At 30.2% G+C, this 27,417-nt stretch overlaps 1 protein-coding gene across 1 annotated transcript in view; it reads left to right on the plus strand.

Annotated features, from left to right (window-relative positions):
* The first annotated feature begins 3,638 nt into the window (after positions 1-3,638).
* Positions 3,639-27,417, plus strand: part of LOC107437203 (nose resistant to fluoxetine protein 6) — a 62,059-nt gene continuing 38,280 nt past the window's right edge. Inside the window, exons 1-2 of the mRNA XM_043048748.2 lie at positions 3,639-4,107; positions 9,718-9,977. Coding sequence (XP_042904682.1) covers positions 3,807-4,107; positions 9,718-9,977 — 561 coding nt within the window. The 5' untranslated portion in view covers positions 3,639-3,806. The remainder of the gene's footprint in view (positions 4,108-9,717; positions 9,978-27,417) is intronic.

Below are 27,417 nucleotides of genomic sequence, written 5' to 3' on the forward strand. Positions count from 1 at the left end.
CCACAAAATAAAAACATTTTGTGGAGACGGTAGTAAAATATTTTTTTATTTCGTGTAAAAAATAATTTAAATTGATATTTTTTTACATCTAAATTAAATGTTAAAGAATAAATTAAATTTAAGCGTAACATGCAGTTTTATAGCTACTTTCTGAAAGTATATATCTTTGACTGTACACGAATTAGATAGCATGAAAATAAAATAAAAAATCAAATAATATCTTATTCTAAATGTGAATACACAGGTGGTTTGTAATTATCGTTCTTAATATATATTTCATCTTTTTGTTAGAAATATTATACAAGGGCCCTGGCTTAATATTTAAGCAAGAGAAGAACGAAAACATTATCGAAATTTGACGAATCGCATTTGCGAGAGACGGGTTAAAAAATAAAATTGATCAGAGGAGAAAACTAATAGTAGTTGAAAGTTATTAAAACAGATATATCTTTGTAATCTTTTTCTCTAACTTGTGCTTTCTGTAGAGAAAGACTGTGCAACGATATTGAACCCGCAACCTCGACGTGTCAGAAAGTTTAGTGGAAAATATCCTACAGTATCAGAGACTTCAGTTGTTCACTATCTAGCCAAAAGTAACCGGACATCCAGTGGTATGGACTTAGTGCATCCCGTGGCACATATTAATATGATGTTGGTCCCCCTTTTGTATCTCGATGACAGTCTGCACACTTCTTGAATCACTTTCGACCAGGTTTTGATAAATGGGCATAGGAATTGACTTCCAGGCTTCCATAACAGCTGAAATGAGTGAAGACGGTCGATTTGGCTGGCTCTAATTCATTCCAAAAGTGTTCTATGGGATTTAAATCGGGGCTCTCAGAAGGCCAGTACAGTTTTTGAACACCCATTTTGTTAAATCCACCACGTCTGTGCAAGCCTGGATGTGTGAACAGAGCATGCTGGATGAGGAATGGGCCTTTCCCGAAATATTGCCTTAGAGTGCAGCATTGTCCACATACATCTCAGATTTCATGTTTCTAACCACAGGAACTAATGGACGCAGAACAAACCTCGAGAAACATCCCAGCTATTATGCTTCCCCCACCATTACAACCGGGTTATCTAGATATTTTTGCCAAGTAATGTATATGGTTGTTTACTTGCAATAAATGCTTGAGACTTTTATGTATTGCGAACCGCTCTGAAACGTGGCTGTAATGGTATCAAATCCCCCTTGGACATTGGATGTGTATTCTTGCTTGCCTTTCTCAAACTTGTGCTATCTGTTTTTAAAATAGAAAAGAATTGTTAAGCTATTATTAGTATTTAAAGAGAAACCCACATCTAAAAATTAAAGGAAAATCACACTACCTTCGTAAAAGATGCATACAACAAATACCACAACTTGATCTATATGAGTAGATAATTTTTTTTCTGTTTTGTAAATATATTAAGTGGGTCGATATTTTATTTATGTCATCACTAGAGCTGACTAATGGGCATTTTCCAACCGTCTGGATGATCCGAAGACTTGCCATCACAATTTTCCTAATATGCAGAGAGGATGGGTTCCTCTATGTGGTAGCTCAGCAGCCTGCACACGAAGTCCAGCACTTCACAATAGAAAAGTTTCGCTAAGAACAGTGATAGCCTGGTTGGTAAGGCATTGGGCCCATTTCCAAGTGATCGTGATTTCGACCCCTAACAGCCGAAGACACTCCATGCATCAAATGGTAACTGGTGCATGGTAAATCAGTTGGGTTACAAAGTCCTCTATGTTCCTATAGTAAATCATACGACTGCGGGTACTGAATTGAAGATTGATCGTTCTCTGGTTCAGGTCAAAATTACGATCTGTTGATGAATGAATGGAGATGTGAGAATGGATCCACTAATTTATTTTTAACCAGTAACGTCATAATCATTCAAGTACGGTAATTTTAACAGAATATTTTTTTCTGTGTGAAAATATATATTCAGAGTAGTGATTACAGAAAATCTTTTGCATACCTTGTCTATTAAAAAGTATGCATGTTTTATCTAAAAGTATATCTCGTTACGCATAAACTTTCTAAAACTGGTTTGTTTCTTTTATATAGAAAAGTTTGATTATTTACTAGAATGAATGATGTTGACCGGCCGACCCTTTTGCAAGGATATGTAAGTGAGGTTCATTATGTTTTAATATTTTATATAAAATAACAGAAACTCTTTAATGCTTTTAGCTGAAATTATTTTTATGTATCACACATTTTTTTTTGTTGTTGTTATACGTTGAATGATGTGTATTACCATTTGCATTGTTGTTGTCATTAAATGTTGTGCTTTCTCTTTTCCTACATTAAGTTTCGTCTAAGTAAATGTTCAAATAACACTATTCTGTCCAAATTTGAATTGTGCTTGTTATCAAAATATTTCGCATGAATTATTTTTTTGCATTAAATTATGTTCGATGAGCAAAGAAATTTGCGTACTCCACAAAATAAATATATTTTGCTCATCTTTTTATTCTACCTTGAGTTTTCAATGACCTACATATTTTTTGTTGATCATATTGTGGATTATTGTTTCACACATTACGTTTTATCGAAATTAAATATTCTTTGTACACTATTTTGATCAAATTTGAATTGTGTGTAAAACAGAAATATTTTTTGCATTAAGTTTTGTTTGATGAGAGAAGAAATTTGTGTACCACAGAAATTAAATATATTTCGTGTATCATTTTATTTAATACTGAAATTTCAATAATCTACATAGCTTTTGTTGCCCATGTTATGCATTATTTTTTTCTACATTACATTTTATGTAAAAAATCAAATATTCCTCGTAGACTATTTTGTCTAAATTTGAACTGTGTATATTATAAAAATATTTTTGATAACTTATTTTCCTTGCATTAAATTCTGTTTGATAATCAAATCAATTTGTTAACCCACAAAATAAAAACATTTTGTGCATCATTTTAAACTACATTGAATTTTTAATGACCTTTTGCAGCCCACTTTTTTATGTTTAGTTTTATCCCATATTAAGGTTTTTTTCTTTTTATATCTGTAAATTGTGCGTAGATTACAACCATTAACAATTTAAACGCTAATTTAAAAATATATACAAATATTATGATTGCAAAGCAATTTTTTCATAAGTCGAAGCTCTGTAAACGTTATTTAGTTTTTTTTTTATTTTCTCAGAGGATTTAAAGTAACCTTCTTATTTACCTGCTACTTAGTGCAAAAAATTCTTGGTTATTTTTAGGAAGATTTTTATTTACTTCTAAAAACCTTAGATCAGCACATGTTCAAAATAAAGTTTCAGATTGATATTTCAAATTTTTTTCTGAAAATTAGTTACCTAAATTTGTGCAAATATCTTGGTACTAAATCTTTACATTGCACTACTTAAACACTTGTATAAAATATGTTTGAATGAAAAATTCAAGACCAGAGGTTTCACAAGGAAGAAGTTTCGGAAAATGTCATTCAAAAGTGTCATATAAATTTTCACCCAGAACGACGCTATAAAGTAAATGAAACTGCATAATTATGAAAGAAATAACTGACCTTAAGTATTATAAACGTGTAAGATTTTAATTCAATTTCTTATGTAGATGAGCATGTTGGTCATTATTTTCCTCCATGAAAGTAAGTAAGAAATCGAAGCAATGTTCAAGGTGTACAGGTTAACATGAGACATTGAGAAGGCTTATCCAAAACGGAGTCCTTAGTCCTGACGCAAGCAAAACTAGAGTCCAGTTTTCAAGGTCCCTACCATAACAGCGATTGCTCTTCTTTTAGTTCTCCAGATTAAATTGTTAAGTTTATTGACCAACTCACTTTCGGAGGATGAAGATGAAAAAGATCTTCACGATATCGCTGGCTTTTTTGTGTTTCTCTGTATGGGGATTTGGATTCTCGTATGGAGCTGGAGTTGAAAACAGAAAGAATGATTGGGTTAAGGAAAATTCTGTAGAAACTTTTGCTCAAACAGAAAAGAGGTTTAAGAAACTTGTAAATACAGGTGTTAAAATGGCGTTACCTTATTTGATTGATACAGCAACTGAAATAAGAATAAACAGTAAATGCATGCAAGGACTGTTGATGCTGATGAAAGGTGTGATGGACATTAAAGATTGGGCAGTTAAAAGTAAGAAACATTTACTTACATGCTCTTATATGGAAATTATTGAAATTTTTACCCAAAATATCTAACCCTGAAGTACATTTTTTCAGTCAAATAAGACTTTTAGATATAATGTTACATACATGATACATTTTTACAAATATGTTCCCTAAAATACAAATAAATTTGAATTAGATGACTGAATACTGTTTTTAAATTTAAATTTTAAATTAGATAACTGAATACTGCTTTTAAATCACTGTTTTTAAAATTAAAATTAAATATTTTAGCATTTAATGATATGTTATGCGTGTGTGGTTATGATTACATGCCAAAGTGCCATGCTTTTAATTAAAAAATTTGTATGAGACATGAAATTTTTTAACGCCCAGAAATAGTTACAGCTCTAATTTCCATAAATGTAGTATTACAAAAGGAAATTTTTGTGCATCATTTTGTTATTTATTTAACATGAAAAAATACTCATCTCTGATCACGCCAAGTTTCATGATTTGTAGTGTTTGCAATTAAACGTTTCCTTTGTAGATTTTAAAACATAAGACAATATTTTATTATAAAATACGCGAAAACATTCAAGCTAGAAATTAAAATAAAAATAAAAAATACAAAAATTATCATTTCTCATAAAATAATTAAAGAAATTATCAGGAGATTAAAATTCTTCATTCTTTTTTCTTCAAAATTGTTTTTGTTTAATTTTTTTTCTTAATCTTATGTTTTTAATCTTAGATGCGTAATTTAAAACTTAGCGTGATTGATGTAAATTTGAGGATTTATAATTCAGAAAATATTTAATATATTTTTGTTCAAAAAATAATTTTAAAATATTAATTATCAAAACCTATTATAATACTATAACCATTTAATATCGAGAGTGTATTTATTCAAGATTTAATATGTAACTGCTTTTTCTTACTAACATATTTGTTCAAGATTTAATGTTCAATTATTTTTCATTAGGAAAATACTAATTCAGGAATTCTTTTTATTCTATTTATTATCAATATATTTATAAAAATTAATTTTTAATTATAATCTATATCAAGACTAATCTTTACCAAATACAATGTACTATAAACTACTATAACCAAAATAGAATACAATGGGCTACTCATAGTATTAAAATAATATTGTATTAAAATTACAGACCCACATAGATGTATTTTATGTTTACTTACCTTCAGAGTTTTTGATATATAGAATCCTATGAATAAACTTAAGGAATTAAATTCAGTTTTTCAAGGTCTGATTTATAGCAATCAAGTCAAAGGTATGTGTCATCGCTTTTTCAGCAGCTTTCGAGGTGAACAAGCAAAACAAAGAAGATAAAAGAAAAATACCAATTTTGAAAACCAACAAAGGGCAACATGTATACATTAACCTTTTTTCATTTGTTTGGAACGTTTGACGTATTTTTAAAGCTTCATTGGTTACAGAAATCAGTTTTTCATCAAACCCGTAAATAATAAAAACCCGTAAAACATCTTTTCAACAACTTGCAAGAAATAAAATCAAACACTTTCACAAATTTATGGTCACAAATTATTTTTTTAATGAGAAAAATTTACACTTAAAGAATAATTACAAATGTCAAAGAGTCTGAGAAAGTAAAAATCTTTAAAAATAAGTTTACTTGTAGGATGAACAGAAAAATATTTCTAAAATTAGGAAGTATAAAAAAGTAGTATACTTAGTAAATTGTAAACTAGAACAAAAACGATAAAAGAAAAGGACGAAAAAAAACAACGTAAAGCACAAATTAAAGTACAGGATTGGATATACTATAGTTTAATGGCAATAAATTTACAACACATATTCGGCATTAAACAAATTTCCAGATCTAAGTTATGAATACAGTGCAATAAAAATTATTTTAAACTTTTATGCGGAAGAAATCGCAGCTAATTTTTCAAAATAATATAGCTTTTGAAATTAAAATTTCTGAAACAAAATATTTTATAAAATCGGAAGAAAAGTGCGCATTTTAAAGTAATAATTTTCGTATTAAATTTTAAAGTGTAATTATAGCATTGAGATAAGGAAAAAATATTAAATTGTAAGAATTGAATTATATTTTGTCTATCAAATTTTTTTTATTAGTGCTTTATTCGCTAGTTTTTGATATTCTAACAAAATATGTTCAAGATATGAAATGTGTAATACATATTAATAATATATTTGAAATATGAGCAATTTTTAATATGTTACTGGTTTATTGGAATCACATGAGGAAAAAACTATGCTTTTTTATTAATTCTAAAATATTTCGCATAAATTATTAACATTTTATGCTTGTAAATATTGTAAAATCATATTAAACCTATAAAGTCCTTAAAAATGAGTGAAACACTATTTGCGAAGTTATTTTTAAACTGTCACTACATAGTTTCGGTTAAAATAATTAAAATTATTATTGAAATTTACACAGTTTTGTAGATATTTGGCAAAAGGGGCAATTCAGCTGGAAATCCAAAACAATGCTTTACATAAAATATTTACTCATAACATAAAATAATTTCAGTGACAAATGATCTGAATGAAATATATAAAATATGAGATTAATGAAATGAATATAATGTTAATAATGGATAGCAGCTGCTTGAAATTTATGTTTTTCTAATCAAAGAAAATAAATTACTGCTTGCTACATTAAATTACCACTTGTATTACATACTACTTGTATTACTTCTGAAATCTTTTTTCAACATGTATTACCAATCAATTTTAAAAATAGTAAGTAATGCTTATACATTGTATATGATGATAGATTTCCTACTTTACCGTTATCTTGTACACATTTTTACTATATATGAGCTTATTCTAAACATATCGTAAAAAAATTGGACAGATCTGTAGATATAATTAAGAAAATATGCACTGAGCAAAAATGTTTGGACAAAACTACTAGAATATGGCAAAATTCATTATGTTCCGACTCTATGAGAGCACCACAAATCGTAGGAATTTTTATCGAAGCGATTTGGTAATGATTTCAGGAAAATTAATAATAAAATATAATTTTATAATGCGAGATAAATTTCGTAAACTTTGAAAACCAGAGTTATCTTAAAACCGTTACCATACGAATGGAAAAATTACCGAATTAATCATTCAAATATTGCATATTTTGATTTATTAATCAGAATCGAGGTATTTTTATTAGAAATGTCCTTATCATACAATTTGGCAGTGTTACCAAAATTGTTTTCCTCGTGTTGCTTATATTGAAAATGAGGTATAATCCACAGTATAAATTAGATGAATTATATGCTGAGAAAAAATATATATGATTTCAGGACATTTAAATTTATTAAACTCTTGTACTAAAACTTTTTGTTACCAAATGTTAATTATAGTAAAAAAAAAATTGAAAACTAATTTTTAAAACTTAAATTTATGTTACTATCCCGTAAATGAAAATAGTATAAACTAGATATACTAACGTAATTAAATCGTATGTTTAGAGTACTCACATTTAATAATTAGCTCAGTTAAGTTTCAATTCTCATGTCTCAAGCAAAGACTAATTCCTCTAGGCTAATAATAAAGTTAAATAAAACTGATTAACAAAACTAGAGGTATTATTCAAATGGAATGATAAAAAGAAAAAGAATTAATTACCAAAAACAACCTGTTTAAAATTTAACAGAGAAAACTTTCATTCTTAGAGCAAAGAAAAATATATCATGCTACGTTTTCATTTTCAATAAATTAAAAGAATTTGTAAATTTCTTAATCATTAATAATTCTATATCTTGCAATGCCAATTATGGAGTGATATTTATAAATGTACACATTATTCATTTTGAACTTGTCTTTGAAATCGAATAGAATCAACATTTTTAATTTACTTTTTCTAAAAAAAACGGTCAAGGTTCTAAAATATTTATTTTTATATTTTAACGAACATGAAGAAATTGAATCTTTCATTTTGTGCAAGGTAAGAGAATCACCATTATTGTCGGTGTCGGTTAATAACGTAAAAAAAATCGAAAAGGTTGAAAAGGAAACTTACAACAGAACGTCTATAACCTTCTTCATACGTGATCTGCACTTAGATACAGCATTATTTTGACAATCAATTAAATATAGTTTTCCCAACGACAAGTTAGCACAACTGCTGTTCCAGAAGTTCCTTCTAAGTAGTAAATACAAAAAAAAAAAAAAAGCAATTTCAAGAATGAAATAAGAAAAAAGAAAGAATAAGAGAAAACGAAACACAAAACCTGAATTGTTCCGCAAAATCGGGAGCATAATGACAGTATCAACAAACCGCAGATCATTATCATCGTTTCCCTCAATTTTACTATGTTTTATTCTTTATATGTGATATTATATATTATATTATGCCTTTCCGCTTGCCTTTTCGGACAAACATATAAACATAGCATGTTTATTCTTTGAAACTTTTTTATAGCATTAAAACACAGAGAGTGATCTAAAAAACAATTAGTACCCGGAAGATAAGAATCAGTATAAATACGTATATATATACACAGAGAAAGAAAGAGAGAGATACATAAATAAATGTAGTTAGAGAAAAGTTTTTCTTTTTTTTTTTTTTTTTTTTTTTTTTTTTTTTTTTTTTTTNTTTTTTTTTTTTTTTTTTTTTTTTTTTTTTGATCGTGCGTCAAAACAAAAGCGAGAAATTTTGCACTCTCAAAATCTTTACTGACATAATTTTAAAATATGGCAACTTTTCAGTACGTAAAACATATTTTATTTATAGATTTAGTTCAGTATACTCGTATAGTAAGCAAAAAATAGATATAATTCAAAATAACTTTTGCTCTTACTATCAAATTATCACGCATTGAAAACCAAATCTGAATGCCTCACAGGGTTGGCTTAAAATATGCTAAATAATTAACATTTACCATAAATTAACGTATGAAATCAGACGCAAAAACACAAATTTCCTTAATTTATTAAACATACTTTTTTCACGAGGGACATTGATTTTTTGCCTGTCAAAATATGGAGGCTATGCCAGAATCACGTGATCGAATTGTTGCTAACCTTCATTTTACGAAGTAAATACTTTTAAAAACAATTATAAAATTCGCTTATCCAAAAATAATTCAATGTAAAGAACAGAAAAAGAAGAATAAAACGAAGAAAAATTATAGACATATGAAGAAGAAAAAGGGGGGGGGAATAATAAGTAAAAAAATAAACAACAGTTAAAAAAAAAAAAGGGAGGAAATTTTATTTAAAAAACTGGAAGGAAAAAAACCGGAAAAAAAGGATATAATCTTTTTATCCGGTTTTTTTTCCAGTTTTTTAAATAAAATTTCATCCTTTTTTTTTAAACTGTTGTTTGTTATTTTTTTACTTATTATTTGCCCCCCCCCCCCTTTTTCTTATATGTCTATAATTTTTCTCTGTATTATTCTTCATTTTGAACTTATCTAATGAGTTCTGTTTACTTGCTGCTTAAGCGCAATAAATGAAACTTATTGTTTTCTTAACTTTCTTCGTGTTTTCTTGTATTTATTTATTATTATATATATATGCATGTATTTGATTTGATTAAAAGTAAAATTCTTTGAATCATTGAATATGGAACTATTACAAACAAAAGTTATAGTGCTTTTTTTATTTCCTTTTTAGTGGTGGATGCCATTGGAAAACCTTCTGCTGGGATTCTAGAAGGAACAGCCACTGCGTTGGGAGATTATGATGAATGCCTTAGTATAACAGTACCGAGAAGGATGCGTCCAATTCCAGTTCCTCCATACAAACCGCATCAAATCGCTTTTCATGGAAAATACTGCGTCGTTCAAATCCATTTGCCAGATGCAATACGAAAAGCAGCCATGGCTTACCAAGCAGGAAACAGATCACATTCTGAATTGGCAAATTCAAAGACGGTAATTACATTTTCTTCATTACATAAAAAAGGATATAACATAAAATGATAGTGAAACAAAAACTTCAGCCATAGGTCAATGCTTGATAACTAAATCTCAACTGAAATTATTTAAAGACTCCATAACTTACTTTATATCTCAAAATCAAAAATAAATCCTACCGTTTGCGCCTCCGTTTTAGAAAATATTCACCTCACGTGTTTCCCAACCTCCTAATAAAAAATGTATAAAACTTGCACATTTTAAAGAAATGTTTAAAAAACTTTCTGATACGAAAATGTTACTAATACGAGTATTTGTTTTTTTAATTTTTTTATAGTGTTGAATTATTTTTGTGCGTTGCGTTTTTTAATTTAGCAAAAATTATTATTAGGAAAATTTTTATGCTTTATCAACCACTTACTGTAATGTCTGAAGAGGAGGAACACGTCTCACTTTGCTTAAATTTCAAATTTGTTTAGGAATATTTAAATAACAATTCAAGGGTTTCGATTTGAAGGAAATTTAAATGCAGTAAAATACTATGCTTATAATTTTTTTGCATCGATATTTTTTAGGCCTGAAGATAGAAAAGTCATAAACATTTTTTAATTTCAAATTAATTTTAAAATTATTAAAATTCAAAGTTTGTCCTTAGTATAAAGTTATTTTAATTCATTTCAAAAGTTAAAACCATCTCCTATTTTGCTGATTTACTTTGAAGATAAAGGAAACCAAACCATAAATTAGTTGAAAAAAATATATATTTTCTTTTTAATAATGGGCTCGATGTTAAAATTTAGGGAAAAAATAAAAATAAATTTTTATAATTCCCATATTCTTTTTTTCCCCGTAGATTAGGCAATAATATTCTTCGTTAGCTAAAATGCAAATTTCTTCCTTTGATTAGAAGATGCAGTTCAACTGTTTAAAATATAAAGTTTAAACCATAATAATGAGTAATAGAGGGTAAATTTTTATGACCTTCTGTAAGGAACTGCATAAGCTCTTCCTGGGGTATTTAAGAGAAATTAAACATGACAGAGACATGACATTAAGAGACATTAAACAACCCCTTCGTAATACATAAAAACAATATTACTTTGAAATCATATTTTCTTTTATGACCGGCGTTGAATAGAAGACCCACTTTTGGATTTTCGACTACCACTGTTCAAATCCATAGCCTTGTAATTCTGAACCCAATCCAGAAGACAAAAGAACTCCTGGATCAAGTATTGGGAAAAATTGGCCTTCGCGGAAGATTTTTTGATGAAACTAACCAGCATTTGCTTTACAAGTAGTGGAAAGCCACGAAAACCTACTGTTATCCTGACAGCAAGAGGATTCTAACCCATGATCCGTCTACCCCTGAAGATATTTTACGTCAGCACTGAGGTTGGTGTGATTCGTATATGGAATTCAAATCGACCAGCTATAGCTGGGATTCAAACCCGATTCACCTCATTGGAAGGCGAGCACTCTTTCCCCAGAGTCGCCATGACTCCTTGAAATTATATTCAAATTCAATTTCCTAAATTAATGAATTAATAAATTTTCTTCAAAATTTTTAAGTGAACCATAGTGGTTCAGGGGATAGAGCGCTCACCTCCCAATAAGGTAACTCCGGTTCGAATCCTAGCGATGGCTGGTCGATACGAATTCCACACCTAGCTCACGCTGACCACAATGCTAACGTAAAATATCCTCAGTAGAAAACGGATCCATGTGTTAGAAAACTTTTGTCGTCAGACTAACCATAGGAGGTTTGCATGGTTCTCCTCTGCATGCAACGTAAAAGCGTGTAGCTCCATCAAAAAGTCCTCCATGAAGGCAAATTTCACCTTCTTCTTTGTGCTGGAGTTCCCTTGTCTCCTGGATTAGGCTCAAAATCACAGAGCTACAGAGTTGAACATTGATAGTCTTTAAGAGATAGAATTGGGTCAGCTTTTCGACACCGGTTACAGAAAAAAAGAAGATAATATTTTAGCACATTAGTGAAGTACGCGAAATAACTATTTCTTCATTTATTTAGTTTAAATTTTATACGTATCAAGTTAAAAATATAATTTAATTGCAATTTTATTTTCGAAAATTAAATTAATTTTCTCAACTTATCTCCTAAAACTGGTATTGAAACTAAATTAAATACATTTTTTTAACGATTGAAATACGTATTAAATAATTTTAGCCAAACGTAGTTGGTTTTTTTTGTTTAAAGTTGAGCGAAGTTTTAAAAAATTCTGCATTTGAACTAATGTCCCTTAGGAAAATTTGCCATAGGTTTGCCATAAAAAATGCCATAGGATATTCCTATGGGGTTTTGCCTATGGCAAAAATTTTGCCATATACGTATGGCAGAATTTTGCCATACATGTATGGCAAATTTTTGCCATAGGCAAAACCCCATAGGAATATTCTATGGCATTTTTTTGTATGGCAAAATTTTGCCATAGGCAAAACCCCATAGGAATATCCTATGGCATTTTTTTGTATGGCAAAGTTTTGCCATAAGTGTATGGCAAAAGTGTATGGCAAAATTTTGCCATAGGCAAAACCCCATAGGAATATCCTATGGCATTTTTTTGTATGGCAAAGTTTTGCCATAAGTGTATGGCAAAAGTGTATGGCAAAATTTTGCCATAGGCAAAACCCCATAGGAATATCCTATGGCATTTTTTTGTATGGCAAAGTTTTGCCATAAGTGTATGGCAAAAGTGTATGGCAAAATTTTGCCATAGGCAAAACCCCATAGGAATATCCTATGGCATTTTTTTATATGGCAAATTTTTGCCATAAAACTAAGATGTGCTACAGTTTATGAAGAAATATTTTTCCATAGGTTATGGTATACCTTTGCCATACAGCTATGGCAACATTTCTCGTTGATATTTTACCATACGTCAAAAAATAATTACTTACAAGAATCTTTCGCAATGGATATTAAAAATGCAAAACTTAATAATTGTAGAATAAATATATATCCAGAAAGCTTTTTTTTAAATTTCTTTGATAAACTTCTCCTGTTTTACTTGCAGAATCCTTTTTGTATGCGGTTCTTATTCAAATAAATTTCAAACAGTTAGTACTAACCGCTAGAAAATGGGTCCGGTGGACGGAGCGAGTGGGGAAAATATTGGTTATGTTGATTAGGAACAAAATATATTGAGTACAGGCAACTAATATTTGTTAAAGCTGTAAAAACAAGAAAATAGAAAGTGGGTCCGGAGGTCGGAGCGAGTATAAAAAACGTTAATTTGATTGATTGGTATCATAATTAGTTAGATAAGCCTCAGATATTAGAGGAACCTAAAAGAACGCGAAGCAAAATAACGGTCCGATGGTCGGAGCGAGTATGAAAATTCTTTAAATTTTGATATGTGATACTAAACTAAAAATTAAACAGACTACTAAAACAATAAAATACTATTAAAACTCAAAAGATAAAGAGTGGGGCCGGTGGTCGAAGCGAAATTAGTTTAAAATAGATCAAACGGGACAAAAGCTGAATATGTAACGGTGCAACCAGTGGTGGCATGTGAACAAAATTTTATCTATAAAAAAGATGGTATTAGACTATGAAAAGCTAAGAATAGAAAACAGGCTAAATTAGTTGATCCCCTACTAGTGAGGGATAAAAAAACTCAGAAAATTTATGTTGAGTTGTGATAAGCACATTTAGAAAAGAGAACACAATATAGAAACATTGGTAAATACAAAACATGTTTAAGACATGATTAAAATTGGTAAAATTAATAATTGTTATTGACAAATTTACACTTGGTCAGGGATAGTAAATAAAAATTAATTGGGTATAGGGAATCACTATGACGAAAAAGTTGTAAACTTAAGGAAAGATTAAATTGTTAAAAGCATTTTTGGTTACAGCAGCAGATGATATGGCCAGGGACTGTCCAGTTGATGATATTGAAGCAAAACAATTGTCAACCAGTAATCCAGCAAATCTAGTTAAGTGATGACCCTAAGCTATGTATAAACATGTAACAGAACATTGTACAAATATATGTGGATACTTAAGAAATATTAGTTGTAAAATAGTAAAACACAGAGACATGATAAAAAACAATTTAATGGCAAGCAAAAATTAAACACAAAATATAAATATAAAGCCCTAACATATGTAAGATAATGTAAAAAAGCATTGCAAGAACCTAAGTGGAATTAAAATAAAAAACTAATGAGAATGTAAACACTGATAAAAGTACCAGACAGCCGGAAATTAAAAAACTTAATAAATTCAGATAGATAATCGCATAGGCGTTTGCAATAAATTGTTTTTGACCAAGAATGAGATCGAAAAAATATTAAAATAAGTAGCCAAAGTTTGCGAAAGATTCCACTTGTAGTGGATGACACGTTAATATGGCGGTCTGATACTCTAAGCCTAAATCAATGGAACATCGGATTTTAAACACTCAAAAATGGAAAAATTGGCCACCCGGAGGCCGGAAAAGACTCACCAGGAATGCCTTGTGGGTTTACATGTTGAATTTAATTAACTTCGGGGTGAAATAATGGATATTTATTTCTTTTAGAAGATGTTTTTGAGGACTCCATAGAAGTTGTTGTTTCGTTGGTGGAGATCTAGATCAGCTTTTCTCTATGGTATACTGCCATACAAATCTTTAAGGTTACCATTGGCCTATGGTATACTGCCATACGAATTTCTGTGGTTGCCATAGGCCAATGGTGACGTGCCATACAAATCCTTATGGTTACCATTGGTCTATGGTATACTGCCATACAAATCTTTATGGTAGCCATAGGCTTTTGGGGTTTTGCCATACAAATCTCTATGGTAACCATAGGCGTATGGTATCTTGCCATATAAATTTCTATGGTAGCCATAGGCTTATGGGGTTGTGCCATACAAATCTCTATGGTAACCATAGGCGTATGGCATCTTGCCATACAAATTTCTATGGTAGCCATAGGTTGCCATAGATTACCATAGGCTTCTCTATGGCAAATTTTCCTAAGGGGTCGTCAGCAAACTAATATTTTCCTTCAGTTTTGTTTCAAATTGTGCATTGTTTCAATTTGTCTTATTTTATACCAACTAAACTCATAACTACTTGCGTCATACTTTATATAAAATATGTTTCGACATAATAAAATTTTCAGTTTTTGTGCATGTTCATTTTTTCGATTCTCTAAGAGTCGTCTTAGTGGTGCAATTAAATCATTTCACAGATTTTTTCAAATCGAATCATTTTTATACAGAATATTTGACAGTACTAATATATTAAAACTAAATAATAAAGTAAATCATAATAATTTTTTTTAGCATCTGTAAATTTTTTTTCTTTATTTATTTGCATATTTTCTTTTATTTTTAGAAAGCTTATTCAGTTTGTTACTTATAGTTAAAGAAATTTTAGTGACAAAGGTTATGTCTATCATAAGGAAGTTTTTAATCATAGATTATCTTCCGTTTCCCAACTCATCATTGTTAGTCATAAACTTCACTTTCTTTTTTGAAGCGAGTAATTGCCCTTGACCCATCTACTTCTCTTTGATACATACCTGAGGCTAATCGAGTTGAATGTGATATATTTCAAGGTTTGATTACATTAAAATCAAATGGAAAGAATTGATATTGAATTAAATAAGTATTTTTCTCTTAGGCTTTTACGCATTTTACTACTGGTCTTGAATCTGGCAAATTTCAAAAGTAAAACGGTGAGGAGATAAACTATTATCAAAGTCACTATAGCTTTTCGGAAAAAGGAGTATATAGCTAAAAACTATATTCCTTCAATTTTATTTCCTTAGTAATACTATTTTGTTTTTTTTAAACATGGTAACGAATTTTCTAAGAAATAAGCTTTCATATCTTCTTCTTTTACCATCTGTATGACAGCCAATTATAGGCCAGGGAAGTCTCAACAAGTACTTTCCATCAGACACTAGGTTTCACCTTCAACTGAGTCCCATGGCTTAAAGATCTTTATCCCCCTAATAAATCCATCCGGAAACTATTATTTAGTCTTAATAAACTTGTATTTACACCAAATATTTAATTGTATATTTTAAAAAAGTATTTAGTTTGTTACTTATAATTTCTAAATACTACTTATTTCTTACTAAATTAAACACTTATTTTTAACTTGTTTAAGTGCCACTTATTGCTTCCTAACAGACGTCATTGTGATGGAACTGGACGTTTGCCTATCACATTCGATACATAGTGTAATCACATATTTGCATGAAGCTAAATTAAAAAGTTATAATAATATTAAAAACTTGGAGGATTCGCCCCCTGCTCGCTGGCATTCGCCAACCCCCGGAACTGCTTTCGCAGTTCATTTCGGATTGCTTCGCAATCCAATGCTCGCTTTGCTCGCCCATTTGATATGTTCTTAACGTCTAGCTTTTGTATATTTTTTTGAATACTGAAGTTCCGAAAACTTTTCACTGTAGAAATTTCTAAACCTGTACATTTCAATATTAATTTGAAATTTCAAACAGTTCGCATATTTTGTTTAATCACACTATTCTAAATTTCAGTTGTTGAGAAAAGTAACTGTTGTAAGATTTGTTTTAAAGTCTTTCCCACCAGAGGGCTAAAGCCATGCGTTGTAAAACAATATGAAATAGTAGTCTGCCACTGAACACCGGATGTAAATCATCGGCTTCGATGAAGATAATTTTGTATTTTTAATTCTCTGAAGGGCGCCACCCTAATAATATGGAATTTGTAAAATAAATGTACATGTTTTTGATTGTTGATGAAGCCCATCATTTTGTGTTTTCATCAGTGTTCAGAAGCAGAACAATTATAGGTTTTTTATTTTATCATAGAAATATAAAATGTATAAAAAACAAAGAAAAGAGTAAGAAAATGAGTATAGTCATAGAAAAAGTTAAAATTATAATATAGTATTTGTCAGTTAAAATAAAACTTTTTGTTTAAGTCATTGTTAATAATTCAAATTTCTCAGAGGCAATTCTATACCTTAATTTTGTTCAAAATGTCAGTAAAATTAAGGTAGTATTGTTAAGTTGAAACACAATATTTTTAGTTTTGATGTCAGCAATACAATTCAATTTTTCACAAAAACGATTGTTTCCATTATTAAATTCAGTGTCAGCAATTCAAATTTTTCTGAGGCAACTCTTAACCTCTAAATATTATTTTTTTTATGAACACATTTCTAAATGTCAGTATTCAGCCACAAAACTACTTGTAGTCCTCAAATTTAGCATGAAGTTGTAAAATGTAATGAAATAGGGTCATAGCAATAATGTTAGTGGAAGTAAAGTTAGTACTGTAAAATTAAAACAATATTTTTAATCAATGAGCCAAGTTCTTCAAGAAGCAGTTGTAGAAGTAGCTGGATAGAAGTTTTTTTATTTAAAACTTTTTATAGAATTTCTTTAAAAACACAATTGTTAATCTGGGCATTTGGCGATAGAACACTTATAGAATTGAAGGATTTGTTACGTCAAGCGCTCAGGTATCATAATTTTGATCTAGTTGCGCTTCTATGTCATTTTGATTTATGTTGCTAAGTTAACTTTCAAAAAATTCTATGATTGGCAACAGCATTCATATTTTTTAAGATGTTTATTTTTATTTATTTTAGAATTCGTTCTTTTTTTAGCGAAATGTTTTTTAACCTAACAGAATTCTTTGCCGACTGTTCTCTGTATATATGAAGGAAATAAAGTAAATATTTAAGTGCTGTGAAAAGAATATTATTTAGTTGTACAAAGTACTTCTTTAAAAATGAAAACTGTTGCCACCAGCGGAAAAGAAATACAGCCAAAATTTGGGAGCCACGTAAGAGAATTATATATATTAGATTATATTAATAAAAATTTGAATCATACTATTCTATTCTTCAGCATACTATAACGTGTGTTTTAATTAGATAACGTATGTTTTAATTAGATAACGTATGTTTTAATTAGAAAATGAATGAACGAAATTAAATTTGAGGGATGTCTTTAGTGTATTATTGACTGGAATGAAATAAAGATGACAGTATGAAATAAAGATGGCAGCTTGCTCACCGAAGAGGTGACCTATGTTCAAATTCTGACGGTAACTGATTAATTTGTATAATTTTTAATTCTCCCCTAGCACAGTGCTGAAAAAAAATAATATCCCCAGGGGTTAATAGGTCATGGGTTAAAATCCCTTTTTCTATAGGCTAAGCATCGGAAGTTTTCGTAGTTTACCTTTTATTGTAAAGAAAGTTAATAGTTAGAATCATTCAAAATGTCCTTCACAAAAAAGGAAAGTTTGTCTTAAATTTTGATTAATTAGTTAGTTCCCTTGGCTTCTGGAATGATTCAAAAATAAAATTGTGCGTAGTTGACATACCGCAAATACAGTCAACGATACAGTATACGATAATGTAGCCTAAATATAGTCACGAAGGCAATATACGAATTCATTATTAATCTTTCCCGCAGTTTTCAACGTGCTAAATTTTAGGTTTTGCACTAAGCACTAATTATTGCATACCATTTAGGGATTTCAAAAATTTTTTCACTGTTTTTTATCACTAACAAAATTTTAGTTTTTTTTTTCATATACGATATGATCATACCTCTTTACTTTTTTACGTTAGTTATTTTTTATCAATTTCTATCCACTAGTTTTCTGACATTAGCGAATCCCCTTCCATATTTAATCCAGTTAAAAATGAAACTACACTATAAAAATCTGTTAAATTTATAGAAAATTACTGTCAGTATAAAACCGCTTATTTCTCAGAAAAACACTGTTATTTAAAAAAAGGCGTCTCTTTTTTATACAGATAAGTACCATTATTTTAAAAAAAGGAGCTCTGTTTTCTTACATAAAACCTCGATTAAATAACTATGTCAGCACTGCTGTGGGTACGAGCCAATAGCAGAATTTGCATGGCAATTCAATGCCAGGATTCAAACCCAGATCCCATCCATCGGTAGGTGAGCGATCCGCTTCTGTATCACGGCAATTCTAGGGCTAAGCATTATTAAACTTTATTTAGCTACCTTTCTCTTAAAAGCCTTACTTATTGAATTCTTATTTAAGTGTAAAAACTGGAAAAACTATATTGACCCTTCCTTATAAAAATATCAAATCCATAAAATAATTTCTGAAAAGTGAGAGCAAGTACAAAAAATAATCGCAATATGATTCGTAAAAATATAAAATTATCTTACGGTAAACAAAACTGCACCAAAAAGAAAAAGAATTTTAATCGACATTTTTAATTCATTTGGGATTAGGGTTAAAAACAGAGAAAAACTGTTTTGTGAAAAATAGCTTTATAACGTCTTTAAGAAACACGAATTTTTGCATCATACGAGTATCGATTTAAAACAGAAAAAATCTGTATCTTTAAAAAGTAATTTTCTGTTAAAATAAAATATGTTTTTTTTGTTCTAAATTTACAGATATTTTTTACAGTGTATCTATATTTATTAATATACTTTTGGTACACTCGACAGTAAAAATGTTTCAATCCAAAAGAGGGACAAGTTATCCCCCCTAGAAACCAGTATCAAAGTCTCGATTATCGCGATAGAAGCTGGCATTTAATGCAAAACTACCGACTGTAAATGACCTGAGTCAATATTAAATAATGCACGAAACATTGATTCATTGAAAAGATTTTTATTAAATAACAGCAACATTTGTAAAAACGTATAGTAATTTCATGATAATCCTTAAAAATTTGTAAAAAAAATCGCAGTTCAAACTTTTGTATCTTTTTTCATATAACTTCCGAAAATAAATGGCTTGAATAAATCTATTATCTTTCATAAAATATTTCGTGAATTAAAACAGCATGAAATGTTAAATGTGATGGAATTTATGATATGATAATGTGTAAAACATTACGTCATTTGATAATATGATAATGTGTAGAAGATTATGTAGTTTGATAATATGATAATGTTTAAAAAATTACGTGATTTAACTGTGCGTATTCTGGTTACCTCCGTAAGCCTAAAGGAATTATTACATAAATCTTATTTTTTCTTAATAACATTTATTTGTACAAATTACAGTATAGTAGGAATTATCGTATCATTAAACTATTTATCTTATTCCGATATTTAACCTTGAAATGTTTCCGAAATGAAATCAAAAACACAGTTGGCAATTTATGGAAATGATGAAGAGCATAAGTTATTCTCATTATTAGTTGAATCTACCTCCCAGCAATTCTGCTCCTTCTTCAGATTATGAAAGATAATATGAAGTGACAATTGCGCATTATTTTTTAAAAACCTGAATTAAGACAAAACAGCTTATTAATTTATTTTTTTTTTTGAATTAGCACTCTGAAAATAGCTTTATATTTACGATGACAGAAGAATATTAAAACTAAATAAAGAATGTGTTTTTTCTTGTCCCTGGAATTTTAATTAATCATATCATAACATATTAATTTCCGATTACAATGGTACAAAGGGTTGCAATTTTGAAAATATGTTCTCTACAAATAAGTCAGGAGATCAGCAATTTTAAGTTCCTTTTTTACTTATTATTTCATATCCTAAATCCAACCCAATCCTAACTAATTTCAATTTTGAAAAGGGCTAGAATTTGAAAAACATAAACCAAATAGCTTGGTCATTAAATCGGTAATTTCAGTTTCTCTTTTTACGCATTTTGCTATTTCTTAAAAACTTTTAAGCGTATGGAAGGCATGTCACGATGTGTAATTGCAGCCGCCACTATATAAAACACCTAACTCTCCCCGAATTGTGGTGTAAAGTATGCCAAAGAAAAAAAAGGAACCACCCTAAATAACTTTTGATCCAATGATAGGATCATCACTTTTTGGGACTCAATTTTTATGGTTTGAAGGGTTAACCTCAAATATCCGAATTAGTTAATGCAGACGATATTTTAAGTTGCAAAATCAAACACAGAAACGTATTTTTTCTGAATAAACATGCTTTTTTCCGGATTGATTCGAAATTTTTGACCCCGAAAATATTGGGGGTAGCCAAAATTCAGGAAAATATAGACCCCATAGTTTGGTCATGAGAGCGATCTAAAGTTTGATCCTCTTAATGCTCATTTTACTTTTTGCGTATTTCGCCATATCTCGAGAACTTTTGAAGCAAATTGAAAAAATTTTGAAAACAACTGAAAAAGTCGTTAGTCTAAAAATAATTCCATTCAAAAAATAAATTTTAGTATTTATTTATCATTTTTTATTATTTCATTTAATAATTGTCGAAAAAGCATAAATCGTAAGGTACTAAATTTTTTCCCCACTTTTAAATATCCAATTTTACTTGACAAAATACGAAATTTTAGCGAAATCGGTAGAATAGATCCTGAGAAATCAAATTTTTAAGACATTGCATATTTAAATTTATTTATATGTAATAAATTTATATATACGACTAAAAATAACAATAAATAAGTATTTATTTTTGCTTCAAAGGTGCTCGAGATATGGTAAAATACGCAAAAAGTAAAATTAACATAAAGGGGCCTAAACTTTTGATCACTCTCCTGACAAAACTATGAGGACCACATTTCCCAGATTGCTGCTACCCCTACATCTTAGGGGTCGTAAGTCCGAATGCGTTAAAAAAAAAAGGGTATGTTTATTCAGAGAAAGTACGCTTTCGTGTATTTTTTTTCGTAACTTAAAATATCATCTGCACTTGCTAATTTGAGGTCACCCCCTTGAACCATTAAGATTGTGTCCAAGAACGTGAAGATCTATTCATTAGATCAAAAATTACTCAAAATGGTTCGTTCTGTTCTTTTTGGAGCACTGGATGGCTATGGTGATAAGAGCACTCAACTACGAACCTCTGTAGGTCTTTGCTTAGAATCCTGCCGGCAGCCAACGAAGATTTCTCTCCTGCATGTATTTTGCTCAAAAATGAGTATATGCTATTTCAATTTTGAATTCATAGAATTTTCAAATTCGACTATAATTTGTTTCAGAACTTTATTGAAACATTTTCAGATCTAGAGCCTTCTTTACAGTGTGATCGTAAACATGAAAAAAATGAATTATTTACTGAAGTTGCCAACAGGACAATTTGTTTGGTACATAAAACAAATTTATGTATTCTACACTTTCAACACCTAATCCGAGACTAATATCAAATCTTGCTGTGACCCGCCTAAACTGTTCTCCAATTTCTGTCGCATCCTATACACATAATTTCAGGTATGGAATTTCACTTACTCATCGGATAAGGCTTAAAGGACAACTGTTCGGGGCGCAAAATAAATTGATACAATTTAAACTTTCGATGCCTTATCCTTGACTAGAGTTTCAAAACTTTGATGCCCCCTTTCTCTTTAGCTGTAAAAATTAAATAATTAAATGATTTGACATACGAAGCTTAAATGATAACTTGCTCAGAACACAGAACAAATTGAAATATTTAACAGTCAATTGCCCATTTCAAGTACCTGGTGCACACGCTGAAAATCACTACCTAAGATATTTAAAATAATAAATAATAAGCAAAAATTGTGACATAGTTTGAGTTTAATAACAGGACTGTTTTGAAATGTGCTAAGTCGTAATATCATTCAGTTTCACTGCAGCCTTATCATAGTGCTAAATTAATTCATATTATCGTAAATTCTATGCTGCATTATGCAATATTAGGGTTCAATTTGAACGGAAATATGATTTAAGTTAAAAACCTTACTAAGGTTGGAAAAAATTTATCCTTTAATATGGTTAAAGCTTCAAAGAAACCCTTTAAGTTCAAAGTTGAGTCGATTATTCTGAGACAAGAAAAGCTTGCTCCACCCTGAAGACAAGAAAATTTTAATAAATTTGAAAGTAAAAAAAAGTTTAGTTAGTTAGAAGAGGGTATGGGAAACCTGGGGTCTTTCACCCGTCCTTGAAAGTCTAGTATTCTATTTTATTCTTAGCGGCATAACATAACTCAATCAGTCGTCATGGAATAATTTCACTTAAGGCCTGGTTTCTTAGCCTGTCGTCCTAAACGTCGGCGTCAGCTGGAAATCAGCGCTAACCTCTGATTGGTTTATTTGTGAGTTTGATAGTATACGTCATCGAACGCTTATCTTGAACTTCAATTGCCGTCCAACTCAACTGCAGTTGGATTACAGCGTGACGTTAACCACAGAAGCAATGGCGGACAACATCCAACAGCACATTGAAATCAGCCAAGATTTTGATTTTGACATTAAACATAGCTTCTTCATTAAACATAGCACTCTTCATTTAGCTCAGCTATAATGTGTTTTTTCTTGGACAAAGTCATTATTTACTCTCTAAAACACTGGTCGACAATAACAAAATCAATACAAATTCAAAATAAATATTTGTTTACGTTATTAACGCATGCGCAATGAGAGATAATGTCTGCGTTGGACCGACTGCTCACGCTGAGCTAACAAAAAAGTATTTTTTTGGCGTCAGATCTACGTCAACTTTCCGCTGACGCCCAGATAAGGCGTTAGTTCTAAGAAACCAGGCCTTGAGCTAACAAACCAGTATTTTGTTGGCGTCAGCGTGACGTTGACGTCCCGCTGACGCCCAGATAAGGCGCTTGTCCTAAGAAACCAGACCTTTACACGTGTGGAAGAAAAATATTTGCGATTAAAATTGCTCATGCGCACCGAGATACAAAGTTTAGAAGTAGCAAAATAAATCATGTCTGGTTCTGGTTAAAAAAAAAAGTCATTATCTGATTACACACACAGGATAACTTTAAGATTTATCAAATGGTAATTCCTTGTGACATTTATAAATATTCCTCCATTAATTATTACGTGGACCTGTAACAACGAGCAATTTATCTTTGAGTAAATTAAATTTGGAGACTACTTTAATCTCTACTTTGTATTTTTAGTTGTAAACTTTGTGCCAAAATTGAGAAAGCAGGCATTAATGGACTTGGCCCTATATTGCGATGACAATCAGCTTTTTCGAAATAAAGATCAAAAATTGAGTTACAAATAATTAAATGAATAATTTTGAGTAGTCCGAAAAACAGCGATTATTTCATGATAGAAAAGTATTTTACAATCAACCGTGTTTGAGCTGCGATGGCTCAGGGGATAGAGCGTTCGCTCTCCAATGCGATGAACCAGGTTCGAATCCCAGCGATGTCTGGTCGTTACGAATTCCGCATTCGGCTTGCATCGACCACAAATATCCTTAGTGGTAGATGGATCAAGGGTTAGAGTCCCTTCCCGTCCGGATAACCGTTGGTTTTCGTGGTTTTCCACTACGTGTAACGCAAATGCTGGTGAGTTTTATCAATAAGTATTCCACGAAGTGAAATTTCTTCCAATACTTGATCCAGGAGTTCCATGTCTTCTGGATTTTGTTCAGAATTGCAAGGTTACGGAGTTGAACATTAATAGTCGTAAGCCCAAATATTGGGTCGGCAGTTAACGACTGTTATGAAATAAAATGTTATACGATTTGGGAGTATTTATACGATTTGAGAGTAATTTTGTTTCATTCTTATCAGTATTTATACGATTTGAAAGTAATTTTATGCATCATTCCTACAATGTTAAGATAGCAGCGATTTAGCAAGTTTTGACCTGCATACCTAAATTTCTGATTTCTTTAAAACATAAATGTGACTGAAAGAACTTTCATAAACTATGAACTTTTGTCAATTTAAATAAATCAAGGGTTCTTTTATTTAATTTGCAATTATTTCAAATCGTAAGCGTAGTGTTCCACAGTGGGCTGATCGTAAACAAACGGTTTTCAGTTGAACACTAAAGTCATGCATCACTGGCTGCGATCATTCAGGGGATGGGTGACCATTTAAAACAACCTGTGTATGGTCCTAGGGTACTGTCCACGTTAAACTGTTCTACCGTAAAGTGCTTGACATAGTAATTTGTCGGGTTTAATCTGCGTAATTTGTCGGGTTACCAAAGTGAAGGAGCCATCCCATCAACAAAGGATTTCAAAATTGTGATGGCATGTCTTCGGACCATCCTCAGGGATGTTTCCCAGACAGTTGCTGCTAGTCCATTATACAGCTCTAGTGCAACGCAATTAAAGTACCTACCTACCTAACCATCGTAATAAAGGTTATTACTATAATTAATTCTAAAAACTTATTTTTATAAATACTATCCGATATTGACTTTTTATGTATTTTAACAAATAATCAAAAAACTTTTGAAGTTGATACCGAATTTGAAACAGAATTCATTTTAGTTCACAATCGGTATTAAGAATGGAACCAAAAGTTATCGTTAACTTCTACACCTTGGAACTTTCTTTCCCTTTCGAAAAATTCAAAAATGACCAGATAATGCCATTATCAACTGAGATCTCCCAAATTTAATGACATGGCTAATAAAATAAATGTTGTATTCATAAATAAACTTATAAAAAGATCTTTCCCCGGGAAATCTCACCAGTTTCAAAAATGCCATTTAAATCTTCTTCCACTAATTTCTTCACTGTAAAATTAAAAATAAAAAAACAAAAACTCCATATCTAACTCTAACATCTAAAATCTATATCTTTTTTGAAAATTATAAATAGTTTTTTTTATGTTAAAAATAAACGTATCATTAAGGATAAGATATTCTAATCAACCATATGTAACTAGCCTATTTCTCTTAGTAACAAAATAAATCAGAGCTACCTGCTGCTTAGTACGTGCTCATAAAATAACGAATTTAGAATTAAAATATCCCACTTCATTCTTTAATGATTATACACTTAAAATTTAATTAGATAAAATGAGTAACGCACATTTACCGCAAAAATTTCAAGTCTCTAGCCAACCGCATGCACTGATACGAAACTCATAGATGCTCTTATTGAAAAAATTACCGCAAATCAGTGTGAGACTTTAAATGTCCATTCCCTTCTTAATGAAATCAGAACTGGGATACGAACCTCACCCACGATCTCTATTTCTGTGATAATTTCTTGCCAACGTGTTCCACACGTCATTGGCGGTTTCGTGGCAAAAGGTTTTGTTGTTTCTTTCAGATAGCAGGCAAACTTAAGACAAATGTTGCATTTTTATTTCAATTTGGTTGGCACAGAAATATGTACTAATAATTTTAAAAATTAATAATCACTTTTTAAATTTTATGGATTATAACGAGTTTGTCTCTTTAAAAAACTAAATAAAGGTATGCAAAACACTTCTCAAAAAAGTCTCATTTTTAAGCTTTTACTGTAAACCTTTTTCTCATTCTACCTTCGTCCAAGCTCTAAAGTGCAACATTTTGTTGGAGTTTGAATCATAATGATCAGGCCAACCTTTACTTTTGAAGTGCTAACAATCTATATATAAAAGCCAGCACATATAAACCTTTTTGCGGTGACGGTCATAAAATATAAACTGAACCCTGAGAAGGTGAAGTTATCCTCGGATTAAGAACGTTTTCTGCTCTTGCTTTGCAAACGAGGATTCATTCTCTATTTCAGAAAATTTTTCTAATCTTGTTTTGTAAAGGCAGATTCAATCTGATATAAAAAAGTTGTTTATACAAATTTAATGATTACCTCATAGCACTTAAACTAGCATAGTTAAATGTAACATAATTTCAAGCTCGAAGGATTTATTTACCAATCATTTATAAACTTTGTTAGTCTTTGAGATAAAGGTTGTTTCTGAAATAAAATCAAACTTACACAGCTATCTGGGATGTCATGCATGGTACGTCTTTCCTGCTCAAATGGTCAAAATAAACTTTAATTACAAAAGTTCAGTTAATATCAAAGACGCATAAAAGGTTATGAAAGTTCCGATTTTTCGTACAAAATAAATTTAAGTATGACAAATCTAATTTATCAAATGTAATGAATCAAAAAATTACACTAGTTCAGATTATAGAATTACATTAACGAACGAATAATTCAAAATAGTTCAAACTATAGAAATGTATTAAATACACATGATATTGACATTAAAACAGAGTGAAATGTGAAAAAGTGGTAATATTTGAGTCCATTAAATAACGGTGATATTTCAGACCTTAATTCCGAATAATAAACTGCTTACGAAAGAAAATCCTATTTTGTCAAAATCTTAAATGGAATATTTTTGATGAAGTATTTCTGATCAATTGCAAAAACAAGTGCCATTGATGCACATTGAAAATCTGAAATTCAATGAAAACATAAGTTTATTATTTTATTTTATTATTCCGTATTTATTCACTTACATTTGTTAGATGAATTAATCATTCATGCCCATAACATGATTCGAAAATATGAGTAACCAAACTCTTTTAATTAAGATTCGTTCGCTAATAATCCTAATTGTTCCCTAACATAAAAAACTTTTCATCGATAATATAAATTAATAATATCTGCTCGGTCAAAGTCATATGTCGGTAAACGCCCATTTCTATCAAAAAGACGAAGGCACCTTGAAAAATTCCTTGACTCTCCGAGATCAGTTTTCAAAGATTCGTGTGAATTCATAAAGAAAGGGTAACAGCCGAGTCCTTCATCTACAACACACCTGAGGA

The sequence above is a fragment of the Parasteatoda tepidariorum genome, chromosome 4, assembly GCF_043381705.1.
Source record: "Parasteatoda tepidariorum isolate YZ-2023 chromosome 4, CAS_Ptep_4.0, whole genome shotgun sequence".
NCBI lineage: Eukaryota > Metazoa > Arthropoda > Arachnida > Araneae > Theridiidae > Parasteatoda > Parasteatoda tepidariorum.